Source organism: Hibiscus syriacus, unplaced genomic scaffold (genome assembly GCF_006381635.1).
Source record: "Hibiscus syriacus cultivar Baekdansim isolate YM2019G1 unplaced genomic scaffold, ASM638163v2 tig00116943_pilon, whole genome shotgun sequence".
Classification (NCBI taxonomy): Eukaryota; Viridiplantae; Streptophyta; class Magnoliopsida; order Malvales; family Malvaceae; genus Hibiscus; species Hibiscus syriacus.
This window is the reverse complement of record NW_024063478.1, coordinates 440,373-458,240: the sequence shown is the minus strand read 5'-3', so window position 1 is coordinate 458,240 and position 17,868 is coordinate 440,373. Positions and strand designations below refer to the sequence as shown.

Here is a 17,868-nt window from a genome sequence, read left to right as displayed (position 1 = left end):
AAAAATCGATAATGAGATCCCTAAGAACTTAAAAAATTGGTGCAGAGCTACATTCAAAGGAACGAGAGGACAAAGCTCTTATAATGAAATGGATGCAAGTGAACTAGTCATAGTTCCTGACTTGGTGCCCCGCCAAATTCAAAATGCCCGATTTTGAAAAGTGTGATGGAACCAATTGCCCTATTACCCATCTCACGATATTTATTCGAATGATGGATGGACACACCAACAATGATAAGATTTCGATCCACTACTTTCAAGACAGTTGAACTGGACTCGCTTTTAAGTGATATAATCAACTGAGTCGTATTCAAATCTGCTCATGAAGGATTGACTCATGCCTTTTTGGGTCAATACAAGCACATGATTGATATGGACCATGATCGAACAACATTGTAAAATATATATGAAGCGTAATGAGGGCTTCCGTTAATATGCCAAACGATGGAGGGAGTTGCATCTCAAGTGCATCCACCAATGACTGAAAGTGAATTCATCACATTATTCATCGATATATTAAAATCTTCAATATTAACCACATGTTAGAGGGCATCACTAAGAGTTTCCCTGACATCATCATGTGTGGAGAAATGATTGAAAGAGCTGCAAGATGGCAAGATAAAGGCACTAGCAGTACTGATATGAGAAAAGAGCTGAGATTACAAAGTAAGATCTTATCTAGCTAATAAGGGTCCAAACCTCATAAGGTGTTCCGTGAAATACTCTCATCAATCCAATTCCAATGGATATAAGGAATTGCCCAACGTAGTTGAGAAGAACCTTGTGACTTCAGTTCAATTCAAACTAAAAGAGGCCACATATCCTAAAGGCCATGATGTTACCGCCATATGTAGCTACCATATAGGTAGCTCAGGGCACACCAGTGAGAATTTTAGGGCATTAAAGTGTAAGGTCTAAAATCTGATTGATTTAGGGGCATGGACATTCGATGTGTAATGGGGTATTCTGATCAGGAGTAGGTTACGGCATCTATTAGGAATTTTTGTTCACTCACATCAAAGTATTTCATCTTGTTTGAACTTGTTTTTCTCTTCCTAGTTTAATGTTTGTAAGCCATTTGACACTAGAACATTTAAATAAAATGTTACCTTCTAAGGTTATGAGTAATGAGTAAATTTTAATCTTGAAATTATTTGAATATCAACTCAATTAAAAGCTCTTTAATAATTGAGGTTATAAATCTTAGACAAATGACAAGATTGAACCTCTGCAAAACAAGAATCCTTGATCTTAATCCAAAAGCTACACCCGAATATCACACCCTTTCTCTTACTGGGACCAAGATAACCATCTACTATACGAATAGACACTCAAAAGGTTGGGCATTCAGATATGTGTTAGAAGAGGACAAAATGGGGCATCTCATGTGTATGATCTTGCGAAGCTGATAGATTATACTTGTGAATGATGTTCGACGATCATGATCTTCACAAATGGAATAGTTAGGTAAATGAATTTAGTTAGGTCAGTTGCTTGGAAATTGAACTCTAAAGATGAATCTCTGACCTCCAACGACACCTTGACTAATAGATTCTTCTTAACGAGCTTAAGAAATCTTGAATCCTAATACCCAGAAAATTAATGAATTATTTTTTATAAAGTAAATGCAATAAAGCTATAGCTATCTCGCTAAAGCAATTGGTTAGAGAGACAACTCAAAAGCATGCTTTATGAATAAATTATATTCAAATAGTGACAATGATCGGATACTTGTCAGTTTGGTGTTTGCTCCATTGTGGCTATCAAGTCAAAGATTTTGTGACAAGATGAATCTCTCAGCTATGCCAAAATACTTCAAAGAAAAATAATTCAAGGAAATGACAAAAGTCCAAGGTTTGAATTAATAACGGAGTATCGGTGGATGATGAACTAGGGAGTTGAGAAACATCTATTATAGTCAACTTCACACAAATACACAGGAATTATGTTTTTAGATCGATGTTTCTGCACTGTCTTTACTAAAGGAGTATATAAAGCTTGAACAAATGTAAGATTTCAGAGAATAGAAATAGAAATATTCTAAAAAGTTTAGCAATTGACTATGTTAGTTGTGTCATTTTGTCCGCATCCGATCAAAATGTCAAGCCAAGAAAGAGGGGTGTGTCATAATGTTCACAAGGACCGAGAAAATGAAAAATGATGAATCGATGAAAACAAACCTCAAAATTTAGTAGCTACCTCAAAACCAACTTGTCGATCTGACTTGTCAAAAATTTGTAACTATGAAAGATTAAAAGAGCAATTGACTCTTTGATATTCAATGAACTTATGTTTTGTGATATGCTTCAATTGTGAGCCCAAAGATGGTGCATTATTTTAGTTTCTTCAACAATAAAAAATTCACATATTTTTCAAAATTTCTTCATCGATTTTATATTATATTATATTATATTATATTATATTATATTATATTACATTACATTACATTACATTACATTACATACATTGCATTACATTACATTACATTGCATTGCATTGCATTGCATTGCATTGCATTGCATTACATTACATTACATTACATTACATTGCATTAGATTGCATTACATTGCATTACATTGCATTACATTACATTACATTACATTACATTACATTACATTACATTATATATTATATTAATATATCATTTTTTCTTTGAAAACATTCTAAAAATCATTAAAAATGACTCCTTATAATTATAATTATAATGTTTTATGAAAAGTTGTGCGAAATTAAAAAAAATTACGATCGCGACACCCGCAGCGAACGTGATACCCGCAGCGAATGCGATAACATCTGTTATATCCGTAATCACGATAAACGTGACCGCGAACACTATTTAAATCCCCGATTCACATAATACTTCTGTTGGAGCTGAATTCAATTCCTTTCGAATTATCGAAGATATTTATCTAACACCACCACAACTCCTAATGAAAATAAAGAGAAATCATCATCATCATCAAAAAACCGATTCTGAAGGGACACAAAACACTGGAGTTTCGCTACAGAGTTGTGGCAGTGGTGCTGGAAAACCTGTTCGTGGACGGTATTTCATTTTTCATTTTGGCTTCTACTTGGTTCTTTTGTTTTTAAATTCCCTTTCTGGATTAGAAATTTTGGATCTCGTTTTTCATTTTTGGCTTTATATATACTAGTAATTAGTAAATAGTGTCATGAAAAACATTTAAACTGTAGCTGGAAAGAATGGTTTTGATTCAGCTTGATGATGGATGAAATGTCTCTGATTTTGAATTAGTCATCACTAGTATCATATTGCCTTTTCTTTCCCTTGTTGGATGTAGGTGCACCGTGCACCAAGGTTGGTTGGTTGTTAATAAGTAGTTGAGGAACTGTTTCAGCTGTTATAGAGTTGTTATCATAACAGTTAAGTGGTTACAACAGTTAATGCTGAGTGCATGCAAACTGTGTGAGCTAAGTAGAGTGTATATAAAGCAAAGCTTTGTAAACGTTAAGAAAGTAATTCAATAAATGTTCTGCAGTTTCAGTTCATAATAGTATTTCTACATGGTATCTTTTGCTGAAGATCTTGGCTTCTAAACTCCGGCTGCGGTGATGGCCCTTGACATCCCGAATATCTTCTCCACCTCTGGAGGGGGCTCGCTGATGCGCTCTTAGTGTTCACTAACAAGAAAGTGAACGTTGTGTTGGATGAAATGAACTTCTTGTTGTGGAAACAGCAAGTGTTACTTACAATTCGAAGTTATCGCTTGGAAAAATTGTTGAATGGTTCGATGCCAGCACCACCAGAAATGGTTGTTGATTAGAATGGCGAGGTCGTTGCAAACGAAGCCTTTGAGGACTTCATGGCCCAAGACAGTGCTCTCGCGTTTTGGCTACTCTCCACCATCAGTCCACAACTGCTACCGTAATTCGTTGGTGCCGAGACAATAGCTGTTGTATGGAATAAGATGACTCAATTTTTTGCTAATCACTCTACCACAGCAGTGATAAACTTGCTATACAAATTGTAATCCCTCAAGAAATGAGATGACAGCATGAGAGCTTACCTTACCCGTGTTAAAGAAGTATGTGATGCGCTTGAATCGTGTGGGAGCCCTGTTACCCCAGTCGAGCAGATTGTAAGTATTCTCAAAGGGTTGCCCCGTGAATATCAATCCTTCATGGCGGTCATAACCACCATGCGCGAGAAGTCCACGCTAGACGTTGTGCGCAGCATGCTGATTGATGCTGAAACTCAGCTTGCTGGCTTTGATTTTCAGTAGATAGCCTTCTAATGAGTGCCAATGTGGCACAGGCTGTGAGTCCTGTTGCCTCTGACTCTAGATCCAATCAAGATTTAAATCGAAAATCATATGTTGGTGGTCGCTCAAGAGGTCGTGGTCGAGGTCATCCTCGCGTACAGTGTCAACTATGTGGTAAGGTTGGTCACTTGGTTCAGCAGTACTGGTACCGGTTCGATCGAGACTTTCTTGGTGATGGCAGTGATACACATCGACGTAAAACTAGTTCTGGTGACATCAACTTTGTGGAAAACACACAATATGACTACTATGGTAAAGGAAGAACTATTGAACCTCCTCAAGCCAGTGTTATCTCTTCTTCACGCGACCACTGGGTAGTGGATTCTGGTGCCACGCACCATGTAACACCATATGCTACCAAGATTGCACAACCCTCTGATTATAGAGGATCAGGTAATATTTTTATTGGCAATGGTGCATCCATTCCTGTAGAATCTGTTGGTAATACTTTAATATCCTCTTAATCTCAAGCACTACTGCTAACTAACATCCTACATGTGCCTAAGATAACTAAAAACCTGCTTTCGGTGTCCAAGCTTGCTAGAGACAACAATGTCTTCCTTGAATTTTATGCCAATGATTGTTGTGTTCGGGATGAAGTTACTGGTAATGTACTTCTTCGAGTGAAGCAGAATGGCGGTCTTTACTCGTTTGAGCTGGCTAGTGACAAGAGCCAATTTGAAGGTCAGGCCAGTGCTAACATTGTTGCAACCTCAGAAGCGTATGATCTATGGCATAGACGCCTGGGGGCATCCCTCTTTTAAGACATTGAAATCTGTTTGTAATCAATTGCATGTAAACATTTTAAATAATGCCAATAAAATTTGCTCGACTTGTTGTATTGGGAAAAGTCACAAACTACCTTTTGAACACTCGAAAACTGAATATTATGAACCGTTTCAACTTGTTTTTTCTGACCTATGGGGTCCTGCACCCACACCTCGAATGGGTTCAGGTACTATGTTGCATTTTTGGATGCTTGCACTCGACACTCTTGGTTGTATCTACTCAAGGACAAGTCCCAGCTCATAATTGTATTCCAGATGTTTAAAAACATGGTTGCCACACAGTTTAATATGCCTATTAAAGCTATTCCAAACGACTGGGGTGGTGAGTATAGACCACTAAATAGTCTGCTAGCTAAAGAATAAATCATTCATCGTGTGACTTGTCCACATACCTCTGAGCAGAACAATGTTGTGGAGCGAAAACATCGACACCTGATTGAGTTGGCCCTTGTGCTTCTAGCTCAGTCCACTTTGTCCTTGAAATTCTGGTCATATGTTGTTGTCACAGCTGTTTATGTTATTAATCGTCTTCCTATGCGTGTGTTACAAGGTGTTGCACCTTTTGAAAAACTATTCCATAGGCAACCTGACTACAATTTCATGAAAGTATTTGGATGCAGGTGTTATCCCCCACTTGCGTGCTTTTCAAACGCAAAAACTCATGTTTTGCTCCCAGGAGTGTGTCTTCCTAGGGTATAGCCCGCAACACAAGGGCTATCAATGCCTTGAAGTAGATGGACGAGTCTACATATCTCGCCATGTAAAATTTGATGAATCAATGTTTCCTTATGCAGACTTACAATGCACGCGCGGTCCAGCTCGAAAGTAGTTGTCTCCATTGGATATAGTGGTGCAGCCACAACACTTACATATGCATATACCTAGAGACCATGCGTGTTTGCATGCTCCCCCATGGGTACATCAATCTCTACTCATTCTCAAAACTCCCCTACGCACGTTGTCTCGAATGTGCTACCTACCAAGGATCAGTGCACTTCACCATCCCAAGCATCTGTGCCTACTCCCACAGGTTTTGTCTCTAATGAAGTAGCGAGCCATGAATCTCAGGTGCCTGAACACTCGACAGCTGAGCCAACCACGTTGTTGCGATCGAATACAATAATTAATGCTCATCTGATGTGCACACGCAGTAAGACTGTGTCTTCAAGCATAAAACCTTTATCAGCAGCTATGATGAAGTAATTCCAACAACTGTGCACGAAGCATTTCAATCAGAAAAATGGACTGCGGCTATCCATGATGAACTCAATGCTCTGTAACAAAATGGAACCTGGACTCTAGTTCAACTCCCATAAGGGAGGTCTGTTATTGGATGCAAGTGGCTTTTTAAAATTAAGAAGAACACTTATGGTACTGTGCAGAGACATAAGGCGCGCCTAGTTGATAAGGGGTACTCCCAGGTACCAGGGCAAGACTTTCAGGAAACCTTCAGCCCTGTTGCTCGCTTTTCCACAATCAATATCATCTTGTCCTTGGCAGTATCAAAGAAATGGCCGCTTTGACATATTGATGTCAACAACGCGTTCCTCAACGGTAGACTGGCTGAAGATGTGTTTATGAAGCAACCGCCCGGCTTTGAGGTGTGTGATCCTGATGGCAAGTCTCTCGTGTGCAAGTTACAGAAGGCACTTTATGGTTTACGACAAGCACCACGCAACTGGAACAACAAGCTTCGCGCCAGTTTAATTGCACTGGGATTTCGAGAGTCCAAAGCTGACAATTCCTTGTTTGTTAACAATCAAGCAGGCTCTCGTACGTTCATCCTCGTTTACGTTGACAATATTATACTAACAGGTAAATCGGTTAGTTACATTCAACGTGTCATATGGGAACTCAACAAACAATTCTCACTAAAGGACCTTGGTGACCTTTCTTACTTCCTGTGTATTGAGGTTCAGCGGTGTGGTGATTCTATTATTTTAAGTCAAAGGAAGTTTGTGCTCGAGCTATTGGCAAAAGCACAGCTGACTTGAGCCAACCCCACCACCTCGCCTATGATTGTAGCCAACAAACTGTCTAAGGATGATGGCAATCCATTGGTTGATGCTTATGAATTTCGAAGTATAGTTAGCTCCCTACTATACGTATGCCACACTCGCCCTGATGTTGCTCTAAGCGTGAGCAAGGTTGCACAATATATGCAAGCTCCTCGTGAATCGTATTTTATGGTGGTTAAAAGGGTTCTACGATACTTGGCAGGCACAGTGGACTATGGTTTAGTGTTTTCTCCTGTTGAGTCTAACTCTTCCATCACTGCATTTTTATATACGGATTGGGGAGGTGATGTGGATGACAGACGGTCAATGTCTGGCCACTGTGAGTTCGTTGGTAATTGCTTGGTGTCCTGGCTGTCAAGAAAACAAAAAAGTTCTCTTGATCAACCATGGAGGCAGAGTATAAAAGCATTGTTGATGCGGCTGCAGAAGTCACCTGGGTGAATGTTGTGCTTGCTGATTTAGGTGAAGTCTCGGGTACGACACTAACGGTCTGGTGTGATAACTCAGGTGCTATAGCAATGAGTGCTAACCCGGTTTATCATGCGCAATCAAAGCATGTCGATCTCGATGTACACTTTGTACGTGAAAAGGTGGCTACCAAACAACTGTGAGTTCGATACGTGCCAGCCTCTCATCAGGTTGCTGATGGGTTTACCAAACCACTAGCCCGAGGTGCTTTTGAGTACTTTCGAGATCAGGTTAGGGTTTGTTCATTTGAAAAACAAAGGAAAAAATAGGGGGAATGTTGGATGTAGGTGCGCTGTGCACCAAGGTTGGTTGGTTGTAATAGCAGTTGAGGAACTGTTTCAGGTGTTGTAGAGTTGTTATCACAACGGTTAAGTGGTTACAGCAGTTAATGCTGAGTGCATGTAAACTGTGTGAGCTAAGTAGAGTGTATATAAAGCAAAGCTTTGTAAACGTTAAGAAAGCAATTCAATAAACGTTCTGCAGTTTCAGTTCATAGTAGTATTTCTACATTCCTGCATATTTTGGTTGAAGACTCTACGTTTTGCTGCTGCAGAAATAAGTAATGCTTCAAAGGCAGTTAAAGAAGGGCCAACTGCTGGAAAAGCAGCCATCGGGGGGCCATTCAGTCTTATAAATGATGAAGGCAACGTGTTACTGAGAAGGACTTTATGGGGAAGTGGAGTTTGATATATTTTGGCTTCACTCACTGCCAGATATCTGTCCAGATGAGCTGCAAAAGCTAACTGCTGCTATTGACAAAATAAGTATGTTGCTCGTAGTTTCATAAATCATTTGGCCGGAAAATAAAATTATGTATTGCTATTTTGCTTAGATAAAAATTTGCTTATAATCATAGAAATTAAATTGATTATGAATTTATTAGACTAGAAACAACTCTACTGATCGGTGGCATTATAGTAACATTAATTTCTTTTTGGTTTCTTCTTTTGTTTTCACTTCTTAGAGGAAAAGGCTGGAATAGAAATTTTGCCTGTATTTACCTCTGTTGATCCTAAAAGAGATACCGTTGAGCAAGTACATGAATACGTGAATGGTACTTATATTAATATTAAAAAGTATGATTTTTTTGGTCCCGGTACTTATGCTAATTATAATTTGGTTCATCGGAACTTTTAGCTCTGTAATTATTTCTCCACTTTTGCAGAGTTTCACCCAAAATTAGTAGGGTTAACTGGTAGCACTGATGAGATAAAGAAAGTTGCTCGTGCATATCGAGTTTATTATATGAAGACAGCTGAGGTTGATCATTCTATAGTCATGTAACTATTAGCTTTGTTTGATTTGACCTGCATGTTCTGTCTGTATCAGCATGATGTTGACTGGCACAGTCTTGCGACCTGTAGAATGATAGGAAATTGGTGCATGTCGATGTAGATAAAATAGCAAATATCAAAATGGAAAAAAATATTACATTTTACAGGCTAGAGTTGTTTGATTAGTCAATGAGATGAGAGAAGGTTATCAATTTTTCCTAACGAAGACTTAATTGTCTTAGCAAGGGAAAATTACTAAACATTGAACCACTTTATCGATTTGACTCTCGAAGGGAGCAATGCCGGTAATGTGAACTCATGTGATACTGCTTTAAAGTTCCTAAACCCATCAACTTGCACCATTTGTTTATTGGTGAAATTACTTACATTGAAACCATTTTGTTGCCTGCCATTGGAATTTCATTCATGCACTGCTTGTAGGAAGGCTATGATATGTGAGCTTGTTTCTTGCTCTCACATTAATAATCCATGTAAAATTCAAACTCCTATTGACATTGGTCCTTGTTTATTCTTTGTATGCAGGTACTTGATGGATCCTAATATGGAATTTGTAAAGTTTTTGGGGAAGAATAACGATGTTGATTCACTGACCAACGGTGTGATCAAAGAGATAAAACAGAGCAAAAACATAGAGGTACTTTTTGAGTCGAAGTTGTTGACTGGGTTTGGAATTCGGATTATCTGCTGGCTCGGGGAGGAACAATTTTTTCTATGAAAAGAACACATGATTTATGTTTATGTTAAAACAATTTTGTGTTAAAAGTCTAAATTAGTACCAGTGCTGGAAAGCTTCAGCAATGGATTGCAATTGTACTTGAAAATAAATGCTTATATGCATGAATGGAATTGATTTTGATAGGAAATGATATTATCCTGCATCGCTTATAGATTGAATGCATGAAGTAAAACATATGCTTGTCAATTTTGGATGTAATAGTTTTCTTGTTTTCCTTTTCTTTCTTTATTTAAAGGTTAAATTACACAAAAGTCACTAATGTTTCTGTCATTTCCTGGGTAAAACAAGTCTGATGTAGCTGGCATCCCCGTTTCAACAAAGGTACGAGCGTTGACTGTCCATTTGACTCCCTCGTTAAATTAAGAGGAAAAAAATTAAATGTGTTCAAATACAATAAATCACGTCAGAATTTATTGAAATTCGACTGATTTCTTGCCTTGCAAAACCCTATATTCTTGTTTCCTAAACAATTTTTTGTCTCACAGAAAAAGTTGTGCATTTATTCTCTTTAGTTTATGGATCTTTCGAGCTCTTGTTAGCGATTTCAAGCTCTGGGTGTTCTCTACAATGATGAAATTTAGTTTAAAGAGTATGCTTGTATAGAAGAAAAATACATCCCAGAAAATTATTCCTCTTAATAATAAAATAATAAAAAGAGGGAAACGATTTATAAATTATTCCTCTTAATAATAAAATAATGAGTAAAATGATACGTTATGTTGGAGTAAAAATTATTGTCTTAAAAATATTTTTTTCAGATTGATGTAATTGCAAGAGAGAATGTTGTTTCCTCAAATTAACACAATCTTTTAAATTTTGTACACCTAAAATGAAAAAATGCAACTCGCATGTGTTAATTTGATAAAAAAATCGACAAAAAAAATTAAAACCATTAATTGTGTCAATTAGATAAAGGGGTTATCTCTTTCATAGTAGGTAGATAAAAGTTGTCAAATAACAAAACCTATCAAATTGCATCAATAATAAAAATGAATGATAATTTTCTTAAAGGTTTTGAAGTCAAGTAACGACGTTTGAAGGGTATGTGTATGTACCCAAAGATACAAGGAAAAATGAAACCTTTCATTATTTTTATAAATTTAAACAACTGCAAATGTATGTAAAAATAACCTACCAAAAGTCACTTTTTAAAATAATATTACTCTTTTCATAAAATTAAATAGTATATAAATTGTATAAGTTTAAATAAAATTTCAAAAATATTAATTTTGATTAATTATTATATTTTCAATAACATTGATATTATAAGTCGTGTCAAAATTTATAATGCAAGAGAAGGGAACAGAGCAGGCTTCCACTCTTGCGAAACTGGTATAATACTAATGGCGCATATTGTATATCTATCACTACAACAAGTATCATTTTTGGTTTACCATCAGAGATATCAGTTGCTTTCTCCTGTAAATTGGAAATGGAAATTGCCTGCTCTGCATATGACATGTTTTCCTCTCACAATTCATTCAACCGCACACAAGCTTAGCTTTGCTTAGCCTTTGTCCAACCAGTTGGCCCGAACCCTGTTCAATTCATCATCAAGCTTACCATTTTGATCATCATATCCCCTTTTAAACGCAGGATTCAGGTGTTTGTAACAAATAAAAGAAGATAAATAAATGTCATTGCCACAGAATCCCCTATTTCTATTACTTGTCGGTGTGTTATGTTCCGACCTCCAGGTTCGTTCGACTCTAGAGGCAGACAATTGAGGTCCTGCAAGGTTTTTCCACCCTCAGATGCACCGCCTCAAGAGACTCGAACCCTTATTACCCACAAGCAAATCAGTGCACTTCATAGAACATATAACAAAATCGAAAGAGAATCAGATGGGTACCTCCCAAACGTATGCATGCGGCGTGTAATGTTAAAGAATGGATAGTGCAGTATGTTGCACATTACTTGTCCACTTCTTCAGGGATAATGGCCTTGCCTAGGTACACCAGCTGCATCTCCTCTCTCCAGATCTGCAGAAAATGATGATATAGATGATGCTGAAATATGCTTTAATTACTCACCAGATAGTAAGATTGGTTTAAAAGTAGGAAACTAGAAAATGAGGTAAAGGAATTAATGCTGTTGAAGTCCCTATAGGCTTTGATGCATAAACAAGAAAAACATCTATGCACTATATTTACAGTCAATCCCCTACCCTGTCACGGAACTCTAGCCGGATATGAGGTACATTTGTCCTGTGTATATTGTTTCCGTTGGGCCCTCTCTTGTAGTACTCGGCTCCAATCCAGTGCGACTGACAAAGAAAATGAAACTAGTTTCAATGACCCTGTCATGTCAAAGAGAGGTAGAAAAATATTGAAGATCATGTACCTTCAAAGCATGTGAAAAACCTGACTGGTAGACTGAATTACGCGCAATCTCGCAAAGATCGCATGAACTCAACTTCCATACCTGTGCAATTCAAAGGTTTCTATTTACTTGAACATAAGATAAAAGCATATATATTCTAGATTAGCGGAAGAGAAAGAGAGAGATTACGGAAGCAGCTATGCTGTACTCTTCCACCAAAGGTTCCTTTGTTAAGTGTATTTGAAGTGGATCATCCGTGGATAAGGAAACGTTCAGACCACGTAGGAAAAACATCGGAAAAGGATTCCGATGATAGTCCAGAAACAAGGAATTGTTGCTCAGAGGAGACATAGCCAACCCAATCTGGTAAATCCGTGACTACAATTAGAAATTCCATGCTTATCGGTTAACTGAATTATTTTGATGTTTCCATTTGTTCTTTACCTGTGCCAAATAATAAAGAAACTGTAGAACAGGAGATTTCGTAAGCTTGATTCCATGTGCAATATTATGAGCAGTTAGAAATGTTGCCGCTAGGTGGTCAATGTCACCAGCCTGAAAATGCAATAAATATGAGGGACACATAAAAACAGAATGTTTGTAGAAGTGGCTTGTAACTTTCATAAGTACCTCCCCAGAATGTGGTCGGAATTTGATGGTCGACATACCCTTGGATTCACGAAGCTGGAAAAATCATGCCACACCGTTCAGAATTAGCATACCCAAAGCACAAAGTGGTTGAAACCATTGTGGATTTAAAGAAGAAAGTCAGAATTAAAGATGATTGGGAGAAAAGCTAGTTTTTGTCAAGAAATAAGCATTGAAGCCGATGCAAAGAAAAGAAGCATCCATTCTCAAAAGTCATTTATTTAATTAGACAACAAAGGTCTTCAAATCTAGTAAAGATGAAAACATATCCACTTCTATAATACATACCTTGTTTAAGGTGTAGAGGTTCGCAAAGCAATAATAGGCATAGTAGGAGAATGCAGGGTTAAATACATTAGTCCATTGATCTGGTGTTGGCATGTGTTTGGTGGGGCGTCTTTCAGGCTTACTTTCATCGTCCACCAAATCCAGCCCTACAACCTGAATTGCCAACAAGAAACAGTTGTCATGACGAACAATGCAAGCGGAGTCACAATGCAATCTACACCAAACCATTGCAACAGGAGGGGAATATAAAGAGTTAAGAATAAAATAAACAAGACCTGTTTCAAGAAAACATGTAACTGAGGATGTGAATCTGGATCCACAGTAACCTCAAATAGAGGTATAAAGATGTTGTCAAGAATGTTCTGGAACGAGGTAACGATTCCCATCTCTTTGTAAACATTGTAGAGTCGAGGGATCTGAAGCGAAAACAGATAATATTTTACATTGCCCGGCCAGAATTCAATAATTTCTTCTCATGTCACTTTCATGTTTTATCTAAGCTTCATAAGATACAGCAAAAAAGAAGCTAGTGACTAGGTAATGAGATTTCAAGTAGATCATTAGCACCTGAATTAACCAAACAACATTCTCACTGTACAGTTCATTGTTAATAATCCAACTAGCCAGTTGGTCCCACTCACTTTGCTTCCTTCCATATATTGATATTCTGTATTCAGCCATCTGCAGCAATCAAGTTGAACATCAAAACAATGTAAAATCCAGCGATAATGGCTGGGTGTGTTAAAAGAGGGGGACTAACTGATGCATATCATTAAAAGCAAACTTAGAAACCCATAATTTGGTTCATAGATTACATATAGCTCCTCATAGAATTATGCAAATTTATAAAAGAATCATCCACCATATGACAATTTTACTCAAGGACTAGTTTGGTCTCATTGTCTGAGGAGCCAGGGCAGAACTTGATCTTAGAGATGAAATGAATTTGTGCAGAATAAGGGAAATACCTGATATTTGCTTGCAGCAAGATCAGAAAACACTTGCTTTGTCACCTCACCAAGGAATCGGCCTGCATGAGATGCAATAGTCAGACTGTAATTTCAAATTAACAATCACCAAAAAGAAAAGATTCCTTCAGTGCAATGAATCAATAAAAAGTGAAAAGACATGGTATCATGTTTATAGAAAAAGAATCAGAAAAGCAGCTTATAATGCATAACAATGTGTGAATATGAAATTGAGACACTAATGGTTCATTCAAATAAAAGATTGGAAGGACAGTAGCATATTAGATCCAGCACCATATCTGAATCTTATTATATGTCAAATATCAAAGAAACGCTTGCAATTGCAAATTTATATAGATTGACTGTTTCTTTCAATGTGATCTCGGCGGTCGACACAATATTCCTATGTCCCCAAATTCAAGGAAATATAAAGGATATACCTTGGATAAGATTGTCCTGCTTGAGGAAAATCTCCCTGAGCCTACTTTGACCGCAAGGATTATACTTAAGGTTAAATTTATCAAAGCGATGAAAGGTACTTTTGTCAGCATGAACATCAAGAAGATCCACATTTAAATCATACCTGCACAAACAAAAGCAAAAAATGAATCCTAATTAGTTGCATCATCTCTCACATCCTTTTTAAGCCCAAAAAAACATAAGGTAAAAAGAGACTATTACCCAGTTAAATCCAAACTCTCAAAAACTTCTTTCAAGGTCAAATATGTCCCATCTCGAAATATTACAACCTGAACAAAGAAGAACAACCTAGTGAACAACTTTGGGTGGGTGGGTGGGGGGGTGGAGTTCACATGCACCACTTCCACACATCTGTTGCACAAAAACAATAAAGCTATTCCTACATCACATATTTCATTATATTTTGGTTAAATCAAACAGATGAACTTGTGTGCAACTTCCACATTGGATAAAGTGTATAAGGAAAAGGATCACAATTTGCCGGAAGAGGACAAAACACTCGAGACACATTTACATAGCACCTAAGCCCCCCTAGCAATGAAGTATTTCCAAATCATGAGTATAATGCTTTAGCTTGAAAGCATTCAGTTGTCAAAGCTGAACAGGAATTTTAAGGCCACCTATAAAAGCACACCAAAGGAAATAAGCAAGAATGAAACTTACTTCATCTGGCTCCTTCCTCAACTTCGACTTTATAAACCGCAAAAGGTGTTTCTGGTTCATGCACGCTGAGTGATGAACATGTGTATCAACTTTCCTCACATTATAGAAGTCCCTATGCGGTGCACTTTTTTGAGCCAGAAATTCTTTATCCGCATTAAGCATCAAATGAAGATTGAATTTCTGAATGAACACGAAATGGAAAATGTATTTTTAATGATCAAATATAAGAAATTACAAAATTAGCATGCACTTCAAAAGCAAGGCAAGGCAATCACTTGTTCTAGAAGATTTAGCCGGTGATGACATAAAGTTCTGATATTGCCTGCCGCTATAACGCGAAGTATGTGATGTAAGTCAGTGAAAAAGGTTGTTGCATCAGCTACAGGAAAGAGCTCCCTTCTTGCTGAAGGAGAAAAGAAAATATATTATTAAGCAAGATAGCAGTTAAGATCATCACAAATAAGAAATGTTAAGTATAAGGTCTCTCAACACTTACAGTCTTTATTGTCATAGACATGTATTACTCCATCTTGCATCCCAAAATAATGCTGCAAAAAAGGGAGGCATATTTTACAACCCAAAGAAAGAATGAGGACAAATGCAAGTAACATGTGGTACAGAATCTAAGATCAAGAGTATGAAGTTACATCAGATTTTCTTTCAGGTGCATAATAAAAGGGATCCGGATTAGGTTTTGGTGTGCTTGGGTCTGTTATAGATTCTTTCTCCCAAGGAGCAACCGCCTCCTTGAACACATATCGTTTCCGCATTTCTAGGCATTCTTGCAGAACTACATATACCTCAACTTCATCCGGTGATGGTAGCTCTGGTAGTAGAATACAAAAAATAAAAAAACAGATTGGCAAATTCTACTCATTAAACCTGTCATCATAAACCTTAAACTTAAAGATGGGAGCTTGCAATCTTTCAAACAGGAGAATAAACACATACATTACCTTAGGCTGTGTCAAGAACTAAATATCATTTTAATAACTTGTATTTTTCTAGAACAAAGTTAAGCAAGTTCTAATAAATGATACAGGAATGGATTTCAGGTTTACTTTGAATGTTAGAATTCTTAGTTAAATAGATTGTTAACTGCACACATGATTTAAGCACCAGGACACAAGCAAGGGTGAAAGCAGGGTATGAAGCAAAATTAAACATTATGATGCAGACATGTTACATAAAAAACTATAGTTGCATATATTAGAGGGAGACAATACCAGAAGGGGAAATTTTAAGTCGTGCAAAAGTTTCGTGCTCTGGCTCTTTCCTTAGGATATCAGCTGCAATAGGATCAGGTTGAACGCCATGTAGGTCACCAGATACACAATGGGTCAGATTCATACTTGAAGCAGCTATCTGGATTTCCTCTCCATTAGCATTAATATGGTCAGGCAAACTTGGACCCTACACGTGTGAGATTTAAATATAAGTAAGTAGTTTGATCAAATTTCCAACAAACTATAAGAGCATAGCAGAAGCAAATTCAGCAGGAAAAGGAAAGAAGGTTTACTCACAGCATTTCCATTAGTATGCAGATAAGTAATGTCTAACTTAGAAATGTCAGTGATATTATCTTCATCGTCCGACCCTTCTATGCTCTCGAAGGCACTTGCACTAGGGGACTTTGGAGAAGTAGGTCGGATAAGACTAGCAGATCTCTTTACTGGAGTTCCATGGCCACCAGATTTCCCTGAAGCCAAAATAATTACACATCTAATTGCGACAAAAGCACCAAAGACAGCCAAAAAGAAAAATACACTAAACTATATGTGTGTGTGGCTTGATAGTTATTTCAGTTTTTAGTGCTCGATGTGATATTCACAAAGCATGATCTTGAAAAAGTTTAGATTCCAGAAGATCAGCAAAATTTTGATCTTCCTTGAAAAACTTCCGTACAGAAAGTACTAAAGTAAGTTTCAAATTGGAGTCTTTTATTTTGATTTGTAGTTGTAAATCTATTTCCCCTTTTCCTTCATTTAAAGTAACCAAAAATCAGTCTGATGATAGAATATATACTAAGAAAAACAACTTTCTAAGCTGCTAATAACTTAATTCTGCAATGTGCAAAATTTCATTTAACAACGAAAAGACTGTTTGCTTACACTTAAAATCATTCAATAACTCATTAAAGCTCTTGATTTCAAATCACAAGCCTACCTCCATGGAGAGTATGGAGTCGCGGCAAACCGGCGGGAATCCCGTCAACATGGATAGGTCCGTTGCGTTTCTCTTCTCCGTCAATCCCGTCGCATATTACAGTAACATCCGGCAAAGACGCCGAGCCGCGGCGGTAGTATCCGTTCCCGTTCTTGCGACGGTGCTGGACGCGCCGTTTCCTGGAGTGTTGCGGCGACTCTCCCTCCGAAATGTCCTCTCTCTCCCTCTCCACCGTCTTTGCGAACTCCAGCAACTGATTCAAGGTTTTCCTATGCATATAATACGCCGACACGGCCACCAACGAAGCTCCGACTAGAGCCGCCATCGCTAGATGAACAGAATACGTGTCCATCTGAAAACAAATTTGGTTTTTTACTCTCTCACGCGCTCTCTTTCCCTTCTCTCCAAATCTACTACTGCCAAACAAAGCGAGGGGGAGGAAAGCAGAGGGGAATGGAAAAGGCAAGAGCCTCGGCGAAATTCAACTGCTTCGGCGAATGATAATGGAGAAGCTTAGCTAGTGCTAGGCTTCTTTGTTCAAGTATTTATAGGGCCAAAAAATGCTTTATATTTAACATATCCCACTATTAGGATATATTAGCATTATCGGTAATGAAAACGTATATTTGTATTATATAAATAAATTATCATTACTATATAATTTAATTATGAATTAACTTCAATAATTATAATTATTTATCGATAAATGTTTAATATGGTGATTTAAATAATAGATAGATCAGTA

At 37.5% G+C, this 17,868-nt stretch overlaps 1 protein-coding gene across 1 annotated transcript; it reads right to left on the bottom strand.

The window, feature by feature from the left end:
* Positions 1 to 11,485: 11,485 nt before the first annotated feature.
* On the bottom strand, positions 11,486 to 17,645 carry LOC120188311 (AMP deaminase-like). Its single transcript, XM_039191767.1, has 20 exons — positions 17,526 to 17,645; positions 17,124 to 17,490; positions 16,481 to 16,656; positions 16,184 to 16,370; positions 15,605 to 15,783; positions 15,454 to 15,505; positions 15,233 to 15,360; positions 14,958 to 15,137; positions 14,496 to 14,563; positions 14,255 to 14,397; positions 13,815 to 13,876; positions 13,414 to 13,527; positions 13,122 to 13,262; positions 12,847 to 12,999; positions 12,541 to 12,594; positions 12,355 to 12,465; positions 12,100 to 12,273; positions 11,932 to 12,012; positions 11,756 to 11,854; positions 11,486 to 11,570 (listed from the first exon to the last, which is right to left on the bottom strand). The coding sequence occupies exons 2-20, from the start codon at positions 17,473 to 17,475 to the stop codon at positions 11,502 to 11,504; spliced, it is 2,523 nt and encodes an 840-aa protein (XP_039047698.1). The 5' UTR covers positions 17,476 to 17,490; positions 17,526 to 17,645; the 3' UTR covers positions 11,486 to 11,501.
* Positions 17,646 to 17,868: the final 223 nt, after the last annotated feature.

Excerpts from the sequence above, each read along its gene's own strand:
- LOC120188311 (XM_039191767.1), bottom strand. The coding sequence starts at position 17,475 with ATGGACACGTATTCTGTTCATCTAGCGATGGCGGCTCTAGTCGGAGCT. Across the intron at positions 12,274-12,354 it reads TTCTTTATTATTTGGCACAG|ATTGGGTTGGCTATGTCTCC; the intron begins GTAAAGAACAAA and ends CGGATTTACCAG. Across the intron at positions 12,013-12,099 it reads AGTACAGCATAGCTGCTTCC|GTATGGAAGTTGAGTTCATG; the intron begins GTAATCTCTCTC and ends TGAATTGCACAG.